Source organism: Trachypithecus francoisi, unplaced genomic scaffold (assembly GCF_009764315.1).
Source record: "Trachypithecus francoisi isolate TF-2019V2 unplaced genomic scaffold, Tfra_2.0 Lachesis_group4, whole genome shotgun sequence".
NCBI lineage: Eukaryota > Metazoa > Chordata > Mammalia > Primates > Cercopithecidae > Trachypithecus > Trachypithecus francoisi.
The window spans coordinates 16,570,229-16,588,876 of NW_022681469.1; the positions used below are offsets into that span (position 1 = coordinate 16,570,229).

The window sequence follows — 18,648 nt, forward strand, 5'->3', positions numbered from 1 at the left end:
CCCAGGCTGGAGGGCAGTGGCGTGATCTCTGCTAACTGCAACCTCCACCTCCTGGGTTCATGTAATTCTCCTTCCTCAGCCACCTGAGTAGCTGGGACTACAGGTGCACGCCACCATACCTGGTTAACTTTTGTACTTTTAGTAGAGACGGGGTTTCACCATGTTGGCCTGGCTGGTCTTGAACTCCTGCCCTCAAGTGATCCACCCACCTCAGCTTCCCAAAGTGTTGGGATTACAGGCATGTGCCACTGCACCCAGCCCATTATTTTCAATAAGTAGAATTTGGGATAATTTTTATCTCAATATTGCTTAATTTATACTGTACTATAGCTCTGCTTAGATTTCCTACATGAATATTACATGTTACAACAGTAGATATAAAAGCCTTTTTCATTTGGGAAAAGAAGAGGTAATGAAAGATCTAGGCTAGCAGAACATTGGCAGTGTTTCCCCCCAGAAGGCTATAGTGGATGTTTTTTAATCTACCTCTTATTCAGAAACTTTGGGACAAAATGTAACCTTTGTTTCGTTCCCTTCCTTCTCCTTCTCATCTCTAGAGGCTTTACCCATGGATTGTGACAATAACAATGACCAGATGGTTGGGGGCTATACCTGTAACAAGAATGCCCTTCCCTGCCAGGTGTCCCTGTACATTGGATCTCACCTATCTGGGGCTCTCATCAGCAGCCAGTGGGGGCTGTGGGCAGCTCACTGCCATTGACCATGGTGTGGACCCTGGAGTGTCCCTAGAGGATGTCCATTCCTCCTGTGGGTTGCCTTCCTTGGTCTGAGGTCTCCTGATTCATCCTGTTAGGAAACAAGGCCTTGGCAGAGAGAAAAAGGAAATCTTACAGTGCTCTTCTTGAACATCCTCTTCTCTCTAAGAAAAAGTATCTCCCTTTTCTTTTCTGTGGTTCTCTGCTCTTGTGACCTGAATCCCAATACTATTGTCTTCACCAGTCTCCAGCCTTTCAAATTAACTTCAAGGTCTCCCTTTCCATGGACACCTGACTTTCTGCTGGCAGTACACACATTGTTCTCTTCTCACTTGACACATTTGTGGCAGCTGGTAGTGCAACTTCTAGCTGCTGAGAGAGAGTTTCAAAAATGAGAGTACTCAGCTCACTGCATCCATTTTTGCATGGAACAGAGTCCCCCAGCTGACAAGGCTTTTTTTTTAAGGTTCACTAGTGGGCCCAGCTTTGTCACTGGGCCAATTCATTTGCTTGCAAGGTTCTGATGGGGTGACGCAGAATGGGCTATGGGTATGAAACTAAGACCCAGTTGCTTAGTAAAAGCTCTGCAGCCTCTTTCTTTCTTTCTGGACAATTCAAGGTGAGATTAGGAGAATCTAATCTGGCAGCTCCTGGAGGGACTGAACAGCTCATTAATGCAGTTAAGATCATCATACACTCCAAATACAAGAGGGCAACCATGGGACATTACCTCATACTAATCAAGCTGGCCAAACCTGCTGTCCTCAACAAAAGCATAAACACCAGCTCCCGACCCAGCTCCCGACCCAAAAGCAGTACTCAGTGCCTGATCTGAGACTGAGACAGCACACAGCTTTCTGCCAGTGGGTGAGCCTCAGTGTGACTCAGTTACAGGAGAGTTGGAGTTCAGTTAGGCTGTGGGATGGTTGAGGCTGAGGGATGGAAACTTTGGTTTCCTCCTCTGAAAAATGGGAATAAAAATAATAATAGTTCCTAGCTCACTAGTTGAGTTTAAGGATTAGATAATATGTAAAATAAGTTTAGATTATTATCCTCAGCAAACTAACACAGGCACAGAAAATCAAATACCGCATGTTCTCACTTGTAAGTGGGAGCTGAATGATGAGAACACGTGGACCCAGGGAGGGAAACAACACACACTGGGGCCTGTTGGGAGGATGGAGGGGGAGGTAGAACATTAGGAAAAATAGCTAATGCATGCTGGGTTTAATGCCTAGGTGAATGGTTGACCAATGTAACAAACCTGCACATCCTGCACATGTACCCCAGAACTCAAAATAAAAATAAACTTTTTAAAAATAAATAAACAAAATGAGCTTAGAACAGTAAGTGCTCAAGAAATGTTCATTGTTATTATAATTATTATTATCGGTTTGTTGCTGCCCTTTGGGGGACCTGACCCTCTGGGGAGTTTGGAGAGAGGGGCACTAGGAGGGTTTGGAGAAGTTCATATCTACGGGGGGATGGGTGACACTTATTGTCTGAGGATAACGGTATCACCATGTATTTTATTCAAGAATGAGTTCTTCCACAGAATACAGTTCAAAGAGTAAAGAAAAGACTGGATCCTAGCTCCCTAATTCCTTGCAATGTTGAAAAGTGCCTGTGCACTCCAACAGCACAGGCTATGAAGCCTTCCTGGGCCCGATCAGTGACAGCATGGTGTTCCTGGCTTTCTTGAGCACAGGAAGAATGCCTGTCAGCTGGGTTTAATTTATCCCTACCCTGGGCCCTGCATCTGCTCAGGAGGTAGGCACACTTCTGATACTCACTTCCTCTCCTTTGGGGATGACTCTAGTTGTCCTGTGGTCTGCAATGGAATTCCTCAGGGTATCGTTTCCATGGGTGCAGGCTCTGCCCACAAAGGCAAACCTGGCATTTATACCACAGTTTGCAACTACATCAAATGGGTCCAGACATCATGGAAAGCAAACTGAGGGATTTCTATCCTCCCTGGGTCCAGGTCCAGAACCTGGAATCCACGGTAACTGTCTTACCTCTGGAGGGGCTCATATTTCTCACATAGAGATGTCAATAAAATACTTTCACTAAAACTGATGTTGCCATCCTTTAAAATTATTCCAGGTTTCAAGGGAAAGATTTAGAGTAGTGTTTCACCAAAATGAGGTAGACAAATCACCTACATTAGAATAATTCCAGGAGTTTTTAAAAATATTATACTACTGGGTTCTACCAATAATCAAAATTCTTCCACATTTCTTTTTTTTTTTTTTTTTTTTTTTGAGACAGAGTCTCGCTCTGTCGCCCAGGCTGGAGTGCGGTGGCCGGACCTCAGCTCACTGCAAGCTCCGCCTCCCGGGTTCATGCCATTCTCCTGCCTCAGCCTCCCGAGTAGCTGGGAATACAGGCGCCCGCCACCTCGCCCGGCTAATTTTTTTATTTTTTAGTAGAGATGGTGTTTCACCGGGTTAGCCAAGATGGTCTCGATCTCCTGACCTCGTGATCCGCCCGTCTCGTCGAAATTCTTCCACATTTCTAACCACAACTTTCTTATGATGTTTATGGGCTCCAGGGTTACAGAACATTGGCCCAGAAAGGGTCTTCCCTTCCTCTGCAACCTTTGGCTGAGCTCAGCTTGCTACTATGAGGGCATTAGCCATGCTTAGTCAGACCAGCACAGGCTGCTACCATGATTTTCTTTAAACCTATACAACTGGCAACTACAGAGATAGCTTGCTTCAGAGCACCTCAAACATCAAAGTCTACTTTTTTATGTGAAAAGTAAATGCTTAAGTGATAAATACCAAGATAAAACAAAGTTTGCCAAGGAACATCAAAACCTGCCCTTCCGACAGTAAGAAAAGAACCTTATAAATCTATCCTCCTGTATCACATAAAGATGAGCTTCTTGCTGCTACCCAGATGAGTTGCCATCCATTCTTACAAAGTTCTTTGTTGCATTAAATGATGACATGTTCTTTTGTGACTTCCACTTCTTTGTGTGTGTCCTGTCATCTAGAATCTTGTGGCATGATTCTGTGTTTCTAACACAAGAGTGCTTCAGATGTTCGATAGTAACTAACACATTCCTTAGCATATCTTTTCTAGGCCCTGGTCTCTAGCCACCACCGAGTGATGGGATCTGCACTCCTCTAACCAAGTCCTCAAGACAGGGTTCCCTTTGGCTATATCTGTTCAAGTCATGGTAGTTGGAGCAGATGCTCTCCACAGAAGCCAAAATTGGGCAGTAGGATTGGCAGCGCAGTGATGGAGGATTTTGAATGAGAACAGGGGAAAGCTCAAGAAGGTAGCTGCCAGCTTCAAAGGAACTGGAAGAAGGCTTGGGGTTGTCAGTTTGGTCATGGGAATTGGTAAGAGCAAGAATGAATGCTGTCTCGAAGGAGTCAGGATACCAGCATGGATATTAGCACAGAAAACTGGGGACAGGCAAGCACCCATTTACTGGAAATGGTGTCAAATGTTGACTTGGTCACAGGGAACAGGGCAAAGCCGAGATGCCTGAACAGAGAAGAGACAAGATCTCAGGCGGGCAATCAGCAAAGGTAGCCTGTTGCTGTGTCACTGGCCTTTCTGTCTCCTTGGATTCCACTTGTCTAGGAATGGCATGATATCTAATTGTGAGTGAAAACCAAGTCTGATACTAGTACTTAAAAGACTAGGATGATTGGAGAGCTATTAGTATGAGCTAGGCAGATTTTTACATGGAGTGTGATTTCTTTGTGTCTTAAATCAATCTTTGGTGGCATTGATTCTTCTCAGCTTCAGTTTGATTAGTGTGATTCTATGCTTTTTTTTTTTTAGGCGGAGTCTTCTGTACTGGATCAGTTCTCAGCTCATGCAGCTGTTTAGCCATTCTCCTGCCTCAGCTCCCGAGTAGTGGGACTACAGGCATCTAGTTTTGTATTTGTAGAGACGGGGTTTCACCGTGTTAGCTTGTCTCGATCTCCTGACCTCGTGATCGCCCGTCTCGAAAGTGCTGGGATTACAGGCTTGAGCCACCTCGCGCCCGGCCGGCTTCTATGTTCTCAAATCAGAGACAGTAGGGATTTTCTTACTGGAGTTCATACGGCTGTGAGATAAGACTTGAGAGAATATCTGTTAAACAACAGCATCTACCTTGTAGTATCACATCAAGAACCTTAACTGCAAAAATATCATGAAAAAATCAACAGGTACTTTGCAGAAAACAAGGATGCTAGGTTCCAGATCTTCTCCTCATTCTGCAACCTAATAAGCTCACCCAAAGGAAAATGGGTTTAGTTTGACATGACTTACTCTTAGTGAACCAGTGTTCTCTGCTAAATTCACTAAATATTCCTAATCTGATGACTGTCACTCAAAGGGAGTGGGGTGGGGAGAGTGACAATGATTCTGAAGCTCTAAGGGTCACTGTATTTGTGAATTGTTTGCCCCCCACCTTGTGTCTCAGTGGGACTGAGTCATTCTTCCTAGGCTGTAATTCAAGATGCCTATAAGTTTCTGTTTTCTACTCTCCAAACTACAATTTCCAAAATTGTAACAGGAAAGCATGGCTGAGCTAAGTAACATTTCTCTTTGGAAATCAATTTATTTGGATTTAGGAAATGCATCCCATAATATTAAGGTGAGTCTATTAAAGGGGGCTGGGACAATGGAGCTAGGAGGAAATAAAAAATACAGTTAGAATTAATAAATCCTAATGTTCAATAGCGGAGTAGAGTGACTATAGTTAACAACAATGTATTATATATTTCAAAATAGCTAGAAGAGAGGATTGGAAATGTTCCCAACACATAGAAATGATGAATACTCTAGATGATGGATACCCCAAACACCCTGAATTGACCATTACACATTCTGTGCATGTAACAAAATATCTGTGCATCCCATAAATGTGTGCAAATGTTATGCATTCATGAAAAAATTTTTAAAAATTATCAAGTTCCTATTATATGCTCAACATTGTTGTGGGGATATAACTACATTTTACAGAAATTGTCTTTATCTAAAAATTAATATGAAGTATGTATTATACATTAAAAATTAATATGACGTGCATATTATACACTTTCCATGTTTCATGTCATTCACCACTTATGATGCTCTATTTGGTTGTTAGCTTCAATTTAATCTCTGTCTTCGTCTCTGTTTTTCTTCCTAATCCTATTTTCTTCTGATCTAATAGAATGCTTTCTCTCCATAATTCCTCACTGACCCCTTATATTCAGAAGTGGCAAATTTGCAGTTATTTCATGATAGCATTTGTGCATGTTCTGACAGCTGTGGGTTTCACATATACACACTTATCTGTTTCTGCGATAAAACAATTTCTTTTGTTAGGTATGCTTTACCATCGAATTTTATGTGATGGAGGTAGAATATGGGCATGAACAGGAACACAGAGCAATGTAAAGTAAATTCTGACAGAGACGGAAGTTTGTACCTTAACAAAACTCTAATATGTGGATGAAAAATTGTGTTAGTTTGTCCCATTTTCCCATTCGTTTCTGTGGGTATTCATTTTATACTGAGTATTTTAAAGTCCAGAGACCAATAAAAAGCTAGAAACAAAATAAAGTCTAGAACGCTGGTCACCACATTTAAATATTCTTTCTTCACATTTTATTGTCTCCGATACTTTGATGTACATTTTCTGTCTCCGTCAAGATTTCCTTTTTTTCCTGCATTATTCTCTGTCACTCTAATATCCCAGCCCTAAATATCCATTCCTCCACTTCTTCCTTTCTCCCGAAAGCATTTGGAGTAAAGTAAAAAGTGGGATATTCTCAATAAGATTACTAATTTTATTTTAGGCCACTCTTGATCATTGAAACTGAACCACCATTTAATTTTCAATCTACAGACAGGGTATGAAAATGGTTTCTTCCCTATCTTCTAGAGCAGGGTTGACCAATTATGGCCTAAGGAAAAAAATCTGGCCTACAGCTGACTTTAGTAAATAAGCTTTTACTGAAACGCAGCCACACTCGTTTATTTACATGCTTTCATTGCAGGCCAGCAGAGTATTATGACAGACTACATTGCCGGCCAAGTATGTGAAACATTTACTGTTAGGGCTTCTATTGGAAAGGTTTGCTAAGCCACGCAAACAATTTTATGGAGAGAATCACATGTAGCCAGAGTAAAAATGCCTCCAAACTAATTCCACCCTTGAGCAGGTTCTCAAGAAAACTTAGATCTGGTTTCTAGGGTTCAATTTCTCCAGAAAGATCATTCTATTCACTAATAATGATTTTCTATATGTTACAAAGATGAGCAATTCAGCTTAATGTAGACTTCCAGGTTCACAAGTGTATACTTTACACCTTATTCTCTTTTGCACTTTTTTTCCCCTGACTGTTTATAGGGTGTGTGTGTGTGTGTGTGTGTGTGTGTGTGTGTGTTAGTACTCATTTTTTTTTTCAGGAAAAAAATGTTTACTTAAAATTGTCTCCACACACTAGAGTGGCTAAAAGCCAGCATGATCTAGTGATGTATTCGCTACAAAAGTGGCTGGAGAAGATAAGAAAAAAAAAAAGTCTATGGAGAAAAAGAATATGAAATTGCCTTCAGAGTCTGGAGCCTTTTCTTCTTGCCAATACAAATGTCAATATATTTGTTGGAACCTAATCAGCCCCTAAGTTAGGCACAAGTTCAAATAGTCTTCCAAAGCCACTAAGTCGTGTGCATGGGAAAAAGAGGTGACAAATACAGGCTAGTTAAATATTGGCATCTGCCCACGGGTCACCCTGTGTTTGAAGTTTGAAAAAGAAGTGTAGATACTGATCCACTCTGCTGAGCAAAAGAAAAAATATGGGCATTCCCCACAGCTGATGGATCTTGTGAGAAGAGGCTGAGGAAGGAGGCCCCCACACATTGTAGCATGTCCAGTATTAATTACAAATAAGAATTTATTGATGTCATGGGGAAGAGAATTTTTGCACACATAAAATGCAGACAAAAATACTTCATCGAGTCTGAGAACTTTCAACCCACTTCTCCAGTGTCACACTTTACAAAATGACTCACAGTATCTCAGAAACACAGGATATCTTACAGGTCCAAGCTCCCACACAATAATGTAAGAATATTTGACTCAGATGTACTCAGATGTATTCACACGAATGACAAATACACATGCATATGTACAAAGGCACCTCATACTAATCCTGTATTCACCTGGCCTCTTCTACAGGGAGCATTCTCCTAATCACTTTCACTTAACATCCCGATCCACTCTGCTCCACACCCCTTCCACTCACAGGCAACACTGCAGCACCACCATTATCCTTGGTTTTGCCCACCCTCATTTCCCCTGTCATCTACCTAACACCAGGTTTCCCGAAGGCTGGTAGACTCATCACTAGCAGTCCTCAACATAATTTTAGATAGTACTCAGATGAGCATTTTTATTTGAAAAGCATGTGTTCATTTTAGTATGCATTAGATAAAAAAAGCCACTAATATAAGAAACGTCGATGTCATTGCTAAAAAGAGTCTAAAAAAAGAAGTCTATTTAAAAATCAAAATGTAAGTGGTTTACATGCAAAAAAAAAAAGTAAAAGAATGATATGGAAATAACTGAAGTCTGGAAACTGAAGTCTAGAAACCATCACTTAGCATTTTCCTCACATGCCCTTCACTGCTTTAGATGGCTAGAGAACCATCCCAGTAGCCAGACAGGACTACTTTTCTTGTCTCCGGATTTTTTGTGTGGGAAATTGCAACTGTTCCTAGATGATAACCCACACCACCTACTCCCAATCTGGCAACTCTCACTCTTTTGCTCCTGGAAGGAGTCCAAATGATCAAGCCCAGGGCACACTACAGGCAGGTTTCTAGGCCAAAAGAGTACATGAGCCAACTATTCTAAAAAGTTCTACAATGCTGTATTTTTTATATGGGCCAAGATCTCTGAGGAATCTCTGGGGAAGTTCCAAGAATGATGTAGAATTAAACAAGTTCTATCACCTCACAGGTTAAAGTATCAGCAATGGAAAATATTGAACAGGCTAAGAAGACTCCCCCTTTCTCATCTGGGCACCGCTCCTTCCCTTACTCCTTAATACCTTCTAATTTTTAGGAATCAATTAAAGGCAGCTCCCCACTTTGGGTGCCATTTATTCAGTAGTTATTGAGTGTCTATATAGTCCGACAGCTCAAGGCACTTTTTAAAGGCTATGGCCTTAGAAGCAAAGCCCCATTTCCCTTCTTTCTCCCTTAGAGCTCTGGTTCTCAACTGGGGATGATTTTGCCTCCCAGGTGACATTTGGCAATGTCTGGTGACATTCTTGGTCATTACAACCGGGAGACGAAGGTATTGCTGTTTTCTTCCAGACACCAGGCATACGCAGATAAACATCCTGCAATGCACAGGACAGTTACCCACAACCAAGAAGTATCTGGCCCAGCATGTCTGTAGTGCCAAGGTTGAGAAACTCTGCTGATGAGTACGTCATCTTGATAGCAGTAGCAGTTCAAATGTAAAAGAAGCAGAAACAACTTCAGGAGTGATAATTTGCTTAAGCAGAAATAGATCCCGATAGGACGTTTCAAATGTATTGCATAGATGTCAAATCTTGCTACATCTGGCCAGGAGTTACTTCTCACTGAGATTCACTCAACTGTATGTTTCTGTCATGTTGTATTAATTCTTAAAACTCCTACTCTAGCAACCTATTTCTTGGATTTTCCAGAATTCCAAATAGTCCTTGAAGTTAGCCATTAGTTTGGTAGATTTCAAACTGTTCTCCCTTATTTTATTTCATTTTTATTTTTTGAGACAGAGTCTTACTCTGTTGCCAGGCTGGAGGGCAGTGGCATGATCTCGGCTCACTGCAACCTCCAATCCCAGGTTCAAGCGATTCCCCGGCCTCAGCCTCCTGAGTAGCTGGGACTACAGGTGTCTGCCACCATGCCTGGCTAATTTTCTGTGTGTTTTAGTAGAGACGGGGTTTCACCATGTTGGCCAGGATGGTCTCGATCTCCTGACCTCGTGATCTGCCCATCTCGGCCTCCCAAAGTGCTGGGATTATAGGCGTGAGCCACCGCGCCTGGCCCTGTTCTCTCTTATCATATTCATGGCATCACTGGTGAGAGCATGAACCCTGAAGTGAGGCTGTTTAAGTTTTAACCATAGATTGGCCACTTAATAGCTATGAAACTTTGATATACTCACTTGACTTCTTTTAGCCTCTTTTTCCACATCTCTTAAATGGTGAAATTTGTAGTTTAACATTTACAGTGCTGCTTGTGAAGACTGAATGAGTTGATGCACATAATCTACTTCCACAGTACTGGACACACAGTAAATACTTTATAAATTTCAGTTGTGTTATCATTGTCCAATAATTTTGCATTATCTTGGCATCCAGATTTTGGTGAACTTACTGAGATAAGTGTTTCACAGTGGTCAGGATCACAGACTCCGAAGGAAGATTTTTCTGGGTTGGAATGCTGATGTTACCATGTATTTGCTATGTCAAATCCTCTACAGTTTCGTGTGCCTTAGTTTTCGCATCTGTAAAGTGGGAATTATAATAGGTATCTTATATGGTTGTTGTGAAGATTGCTAAATTAATATAGGCAAATACTTAAAATATCCCTGACATACACAGCAAACTGTACTTATGCACTTACTCAATAAGTACTTAGAGTAAGTACAGTAAGCTCAAGATAATTCTAAGCTCAAGATAATTATCAGTTATTAGCATTTTTAAACTTTCCTTTTTTCTCTAAGTTCAATTAATAGCAATCTTCTTTTTCTTAGGGAAACAAGCTGTTCCTTTAATAATGAAAAGGTGAAGTACCACCCATTGGGTACTATGCTTACTGCCCGGGTGATGAGGTTGTTGGGACTCCAAGCCTCAGTGTCACGTAATTTACTTACGTAAAAAACCTGCATGTGTACCATTTAATTTGTAATAAGAGTTGAAATTTAAAAAAGAGGAAAGCTAACATGAATATATAAGACCAGAGCGGTCATAAGACAAATATATAATTGTAAAAGAGTCCACATTATGAAACTTCAAAAGTGCAGTAGTTCTTAGAATAAACATTTACAGTTGAGACGCCCAACTACTTAAGATTTTTTATCTGGGAATCCGGACACCTGCAACTCTGTCCTGTGACCTTACTTACCTATTATGGGGCACAGTTTTCACCAGGTGATTTTATTACTTTCAGTCCCATGAACCCCTAGAAAAGTAGGCAAATGCTAATGTTTAAAATTGATGTTAAGTTATCTTCCATATGTCACAGATTTTAGATTTAGATTTGTGAGTTTACAGTGAAATCACTTTTCTGGCACATGTGGCCATGAATGTCAAGACAAGTCCAGAGGGATAAATAGCTGTGGAAGAAAAGCTGTCATCCTATTTCCCAGTCCAGGTGAAGTGAGCAACCATGAAGACCTTTATCTTCCTTGCTCTCCTGGGAGCTGCTGGTGAGTCTCTTTTAATGAGTGAATCAGTGGGTGTCTAACATAAACTTAAGTTTGTACTTTATACTCTGGAAGACAACAATGAATGTTGAACCTGGTCTCTGTATTCAAGAAGCTTAAAATATTGAAACAATTGTGTAAAATACATACGTTCGTGGATAATTAAATTTCACTTGTTGGAGGAAGATCACAGTTAGCAAAAGTGATCAGGGTAGAAGATATAAAGACATAGGACTTGCTCTCAACTTCCGGGTAAAATTAATGAAGAAGGAGAGAAAAGGAAAAGATAGCCCAGATTAAGGAGGTGCTTATCCTGACCTTTCCAAGAATTTGGAGTTAGTAATTGAAGATAATCGTATGCTTTTAAAGAGGCTGCAGGTGTCAGAGCCTGCAACTTCTCCACACTAAAGGGCTAGTGATATAAAGCCAATGGGAAAAGCGATTTTCTTTCTCATGAATAAAAGCTATGGGCTGTGTTTTACGATATTTCTGCCATGGAACTCTCTCTGGTGTAAAGTAACATGTCATTTCATCATGAATATAATAGAAAAATGATGAGTTATCCTTTTATACTACTAAATTTTATATGACTAAAACTTAATACTAAATTTTCTCAAGTTAGGTAGGTATAAATTCAATGCATCTGTCTACATACCTGCTGACTTCTTTCCTAAAAGTATTAAAAATATCTGAACAATGGGGCTCATAAAATATAATCACAAACTTTTGAAGCTACAAGATGTCTTAATAAATCAGTGGACTAGACTTTAAAAGCTGAATAAATTCATAAGTGTTGGAAAGATAATTGGGATAAGAGGAAAGGCTGAAGAGGGTCATCCTATAATGCTCCGTAAAATGTTTTTAATAAAAATTCTAGACTGGAATCAAGAAGAGAAATTAGGAGAGCAAAAGTACAAATCTCTAATTTCCTTCCAGACCAGAAAATTCTCAGGTGACTTTTTAAAGTGTCCTTTCTGTTACCGTATGGAACTCTCTCTCCCATACCAACATCCCACCAACCACCACAAACCAACATCAGCATGACTACTGAAAAGCATTACACCTAATTGCATGGCTGCGGAGCAGAGTTCTGTGAAAAAAGTTTCCTTGTGTCTTCAGGAAGTGATATTCAGGACACTTACTGTGTCGAGAGTTTCTGATCTTTGTGTGTGTGTGTGTGTGTGTGTGTGTGTGTGTGTGGCTGAATAGTACATATATTAAAAAAGAATGCCTTTATCAGAGTTAAAGCATAAATTAAAAAATAGATACTTACAATGTTATAAGTGGGGTACAATTTAAAGGTATGGAATAATAAATTCCCCACCACCACCAAATTACCTTAAAACCACCATTTACTGATTATGTGAGACAAGAGAACATTCTGCTCTTTTGGTAAATCTGAGAAAACTTCATGATATTGTAGAAACTTTAGGATGGATCTGTTTAACTGTTCCCAACTTTTCTCTGTCAGCCACTTTCCCCACTAGTGATGATGATGACAAGATCGTTGGGGGCTACACCTGTCAGAGGAATTCTGTTCCCTATCAGGTGTCCCTGAATGCTGGCTATCACTTCTGTGGCGGCTCCCTCATCGATAAAAAATGGGTGGTGTCTGCAGCTCACTGCTACAAGTCGTAAGTCATTGATACTCACTTTCTTATGCACTAAGATTAATTAATCCTCTATCCCTGACAAAACACAATTCAGAGTAAACTGCAGAGTTGTGCTTGAGGGTGAGGCATTCAGACTTCCAGAGACTTTTTATTTTCTCAGGTATTATCTGATGTATAAAGGGGCTTTTGCATGGGAGGTACCCTTCAGGATTCCCTGATGTCTTCCCAAATGATGGTATTCAAGATACAGAAGGGAAATTGTGAGTGGTGGAGTATCCCTAGAAATAGTTTATGACATGAATCAGTACATAGTGCTAATTACTATAGCTCAGCCAGTATAAACTGTATATGGAGGCAATAAAATACAGAGAATTTACAGTGCAACATTAAAAATATGCATGATTCATTCTACTCCTTAACATTTTGCCATTTCTCTGACTCTTGCTTCATTCCCTGTGATAATTGGTGATCCCAACCAGAGAGAAATGGCAAATGCTGATCAAACTCCACCAACTTCCTTTTTATCTCCAACTGTTTTATTCAAGTCCTTGGGTTCTCATTCCCATTCCTTACTATTTTAACAAGATGGCAGGCTGTGAGTCTGCACTTGCAGTGACACTCTCCTAAGGAAAACTCTAACCTGTACCATGTGATGGTGCAGAATGCTACCTTAAGTGCACAATTACTGTGTGACTGAATGCTTGAAAAGGATGGTGTCTGTGTTTATGCTCATAAATGGGGGGTCAGGAGAAGTGGAAATAGCTCAAACTAGATACTTACGAACTTATTACATCTTTTAATCCAGCCAAATCCAAGTGCGTCTGGGAGAATACAATATTAAGGTCTATGAAGGCAATGAACAATTCATAAATGCAGCCAAGATTATTCGCCACCCCAAGTATAACTCAGCCACCATTGATAATGACATCATGCTGATTAAGCTGAGCTCGGCCGCCACCATCAACTCTCAAGTGGCCACCGTCTCTCTACCAACATCCTGTGCAGCGGCTGGTACTCAGTGCCTCATCTCTGGCTGGGGCAACACGCTGAGCAGTGGCAGTAAGTGTCACCTGAAACAGAAGTACCAAGTATGACAGTTTTAGAGCTGAATGACATGTGGAAAGTCAGCTAGTCCAAACTCACTTAAAGCTAAGTTTCCAGAGCATAGTTTTTGGATATATGGAATCCCAGAAATATACTATTAATAATTGAAATGAAGAAGATTCTTTTGCTGGAACCATGTAGAAGACACAATAATGAAGTGCTATGAAGATACCAGGGTATTTAACTGAAGTGTGATTAGTGATGGGTAGAGAACTATAAACTGAGGAGGTAAACAAAACAAAGACTCAGGGATTTGGTCTTGCCTGGAGCATATACCTGCTTGAGAAATAAAGTCATAGATGTGAGATCGTGGTCACTGATGCTAGTGTCAGAGAAAGAACAATTCATTGATTAGAACTATTTGGGAAAGCTTCTAGAAAGAAAATATTGTTCTCTCAAATGAGAAGTCATTGGCTAATTGAAAGAAAGAGTGAGAGTATTGGGGAAGAGGGGAGAAGTATTGAGAAGGAAATTTTTGGACACCTCATGAGTGATCTTGCATTTTTTACTCTTCCACTCCACAGCCAACTACCCTGACCTCCTGCAGTGTCTGAAGGCTCCCATTCTCTCTAACACTGCTTGCCGCACAGCCTACCCGGGCAAGATTACTACAAACATGATATGTCTGGGATTCCTGGAGGGTAGAAAGGACTCTTGCCAGGTTAGTTTCTTTGTACTGCTTCTCAATTCCAGCTCATTCTTAGTTTTCTCCACCATAATTCCCCTTTTCAGAAACACAGAGGATTGTAAAACTGTCCCTATAACTGATTGTGAGAGGTGAGGGATAGGCTTGGAACAAATTAAATATTTTATTTTTATTGTATTAATGTCTAGGTTTAAGAGTTAAAAGATGCACAGAAGATTGTGTGCAAATAGTACTTCCAAGTGCCCTTCTGAGGAGGTAAACTGTGGAAAGGAACTCTAGTGGAAGGAGCAGAGCCAGTTAAGCAGCATTAAACCTCCAGTCCTCACCTCCTCTTGGCCCAATTGGCCTACCACAAAAAAAGAAGGGGCTCAAATAAGGTATAAGGAAGACTAACTACTGATAGAGTAAGTAGATTGAGGGTTGGAGGGTTTCAAGAGGAAGAGAAAGTGCTTCATGGTGGATCAGCAGTGTGGGACAATGGCCCCAGCGCAATGGAAGAACATCTTACAGTCCATTCTCCCATCTGGTCATAAATAAGAGCTCTAATATCCCTTCCTTTTTGCCCAGGGTGACTCTGGTGGCCCTGTGGTCTGCAACAACGAACTCCAGGGCATTGTCTCCTGGGGCAATGGTTGTGCTCAGAAGAACAAACCTGGAGTCTACACTAAAGTTTGCAACTACGTGAAATGGATTCAGCAGACCATTGCTGCCAACTAAACACCTTTATCTCTTCATGTTGCATATCCTATTCATCAACTTCACCTTCTTTCTTTGCCAAAAAACAGTATCTAAATAAAAATATACTGTCTTGTACCACATCTTTCCAAGAATGGTCCCTGTCGGTATTGATGAACTTTCTCTTGAAACTAGCTGTTAAGAAGGTGGACATAGGGTCAAACTATTATATTGAGAAAATGTGAAAGGTTATTGATATGGTTTGGCTCTGTGTCCCCACCCAAATCTCAGGTAGAATTGTAACTCCCAGTGTTGGAGGTGGGGCCTGGTGGAAGGTGATTGAATCGTGGGGGCAGGCTTTCCCTTTGCTGTTCCTGTGATAGAGTTCTCCCAAAACCTGCTTGGTTCAAGTGGGTAGCACCCCGCTAATCCTGCCATCCACGTGAAGATGTGCTTGCTTTCCCTTCTACCATGATTATAAGTTTCCTGAGGCCTCCCAAGAAGCAGAAGCCTGTACAGTCTGCAAAACCATGAGCTGCCTAAACCTCTTTTCTTTATAAATTACGCAGTTGCAGGTACGTCTTTATAGCAGTGTGAGAATGGACTAATACAGTTATTTAGTCATTAATTCAACCTAATCAATATAAGTTTACTGATCGCCAACTATATGCCAAACTCTATGTGATACACTGAGAATAAAAGGGTGAGCAATTTTAGAGGTCACTGTTACCACCACCTTTTGTTTTTTTACAAAATCAAGAACTTAAAAAACATGTCAGATAAATGTTGCTTAAGATTTGACTACAGTATATATTTTGACATGCATTTCTGGGGCCAGGTATGGTGGCTCATGCCTGTAATACAAACTCTTTGAGAAGCCAGGCTGGGAGGATCACTTGAGGTCAGGAGTTTGAGATCAGCCTGGGCAACACAGAGACCAGCCTGGACAACACTGCCTCTACAAAAAATCAAAAAATTATCTGGGCATGGTGGTGCATGCATGTAGTTCCAGCTACTTGAAAAGCTAAGGTGAGAAGATTGCTTGAGCCCAGGAGTTTGAGGCTGCAGTGAGCTTTGACTGTGTCACTGCACTTCAGCCTGGGAGACACAAGACCCTATCTCTAAAAATAAAAATCAATTAATTGAAAACATGAACTTTTTTTTTTTTTTTTTTTTTTTTTTTTTGAGACGGAGTCTCGCTCTGTCGCCCAGGCTGGAGTGCAGTGGCCGGATCTCAGCTCACTGCAAGCTCCGCCTCCCGGGTTCACGCCATTATCCTGCCTCAGCCTCCGAGTAGCTGGGACTACAGGCGCCCGCCACCTCGCCCGGCTAGTTTTTTTTTTTTTTTTTATTTTTTAGTAGAGACGGGGTTTCACAGTGTTAGCCAGGATGGTCTCGATCTCCTGACCTCATGATCCGCCCGCCTCGGCCTCCCAAAGTGCTGGGATTACAGGCTTGAGCCACCGCGCCCGGCCAAAAACATGAACTTTTATAGTACCAGATATAATGACACTAAAATGCAGAAAATTAAAATTAATTGCCCAAAATCATTTAAATAATTCACAGCGAAGCTAAGATAAAGCTCACGTGGGTATTCCCAGTGGATTGCTGCTGATATAACAAAATGGTCTTTTTTTCCTTTTTCTTCAATCTATCTGAAACTCTGTGAGGCTAGGTAACAGAAACCTCTAGATGCAGAAATATTTAAAATTCACAGGTTTCCTGTGTTTTCCAAGGTTTCACCTACCTGTATATTCCTTTCTTCCAAGATCTTTCTTGTTTTCCAACTAGAAATTTGCTATAGCAGGTCTGGTCTCTGGAGACAATTTGTGCCCGTTTTTCACCACAAGTTCCCCCAAATCCCAGATCAGATGATATGCTAATTTAAACTATAAACAAAAACAAAAAAGTACAAATGCAGATAAGTTTGCAGAAAATAGATATTGCCCCTTGAGGTCATAAATGGCTACAGATGTATTATTTGTTATCTTCAGTCCTGTCTGGAGAGTGCATCACAGACTCTGGCTTTAGTTCTTCCATAAGTCGTCCCTCAAATCTTCTTTGTTCTGTGCATCATTGAAAGGAGGGCTTGGAGCAGAAAACGCTGCACATGATTCTCATGATTATCTGGTATGAGACAAGGGAAAAGACACACCGGGATCAGAGAACAGAATGGTACAGGTTCAGGCAGTTGGAAATGGGAGTGTATTTGTGGTTCAATGATAAGGTGAAGGAAGGGTACTGTCTTAGGCAGCTCAGTCAGCTATAACAAAAATATCACAGACTGTGTGGCTTGCACAACAGACACTTATTTCTTGCAGTGGAGGCTGTGAAGTCCAAGATCAAGACACCAGGTAGTGTGGTGTCTGATGAGGATAGCTTCCAGGTTTCCTAATGGCCATCTTCTAGTTGCATCCACTCACGGCCAAGAGAGCCAGTTCTTGTCCTTTTTCTCTTCTTACAAATTAGTACATTAATCCCACCATGGGGGCACCACTTTCTAGACCTTATCTAAACCTAATTACCTCCCAAAGATTCCACCTCAACACCATCCCATTGGAGGTTGAATTTTTAATATATGAATTTGGGGGGGGGCCCACAAACATGCAGTCCATAATAAATATTTCAGAGGAGGAGAGTATTAAAAGATATATTTGCCCATTAGCAATTTTCTATCCTTTTGTAAATATGGATGGCACATTTGTAGAGAAAAGCTGAGCTCTTAATACTGCCTTATCACTGCCCCTAAAATGCAGCCAAAATTGCTTAGCCTTAGATTCAACATTCTCAAATATTTGATCACAACTAACCTTTCCTGTCTTATTTTCTTTGTTCTCATTGAATTGTTTTTCTGTTTGTGGATAATCTAACTTAATTTCGTATATAGCTCTCTTTGTGTAAATAAGTAGCCTTGGATCTACCCCAACTAAATATCTTGGGCTTCTCTCTTGAACAAATTGAGATTAAATTTTCCCTGTTCTCTCCGAAATACTTTTCTGCTCCACTTAATTACCACCATCAATACCTACCTATTCACCTTCCCACCCCAGATAGAGGGAAGGTTCCAAGACTTGACAGGAAGTGTGAGATACACAAAAGATGAGAGATCAGGGCAGGTCCAGAGAAAAGAAAAGGGCAAACAAATTATTAATCCTTTATGTTATGCAATAGTGTTTGTTTAGTACTTATTCTTGCCATTTTCAGTCTCTTGTTTTGTTTAATACTTTATAATTTGTGAATTTTTATTAAATTATATCTGTCATATGCCATTTTAACCAACAACTTAGCTTTTATAAATTCACCCTAATAAAATCAGCATTTAAGTTAAAAAAAGAAGGTAGAAATGTGAACACATCTCTTAGGAAGTTGCAAGGAACAGAATATCTAACTAATACAGTCTTTAAAAAATTCACAAATGGAAGCTTAGGAGTAGGGAGGGCTTTAAGAACATTTATGTAAGAACATTTGTTT

The 18,648-nt window shown here is 40.6% G+C and overlaps 1 protein-coding gene across 1 annotated transcript; it reads left to right on the forward strand.

The window, feature by feature from the left end:
• Positions 1 to 1,254: 1,254 nt before the first annotated feature.
• Positions 1,255 to 15,234, forward strand: LOC117073407 (trypsin-like). Its single transcript, XM_033194230.1, has 7 exons — positions 1,255 to 1,335; positions 2,589 to 2,721; positions 4,226 to 4,276; positions 12,611 to 12,773; positions 13,558 to 13,811; positions 14,381 to 14,517; positions 15,070 to 15,234. Exons 1-7 carry the CDS (start codon positions 1,255 to 1,257, stop codon positions 15,217 to 15,219), a joined length of 969 nt encoding a protein of 322 aa, XP_033050121.1. The 3' UTR covers positions 15,220 to 15,234.
• Positions 15,235 to 18,648: the final 3,414 nt, after the last annotated feature.

Coding starts and splice junctions, on each gene's coding strand:
- LOC117073407 (XM_033194230.1), top strand. CDS start 1,255: ATGGGCTATGGGTATGAAACTAAGACCCAGTTGCTTAGTAAAAGCTCT. Junction 1,336..2,588: donor TTCTTTCTGGACAATTCAAG/GTGAGATTAGGA, acceptor CCATGGGTGCAG/GCTCTGCCCACAAAGGCAAA. Junction 4,277..12,610: donor CAAAGGTAGCCTGTTGCTGT/GTCACTGGCCTT, acceptor TTTCTCTGTCAG/CCACTTTCCCCACTAGTGAT.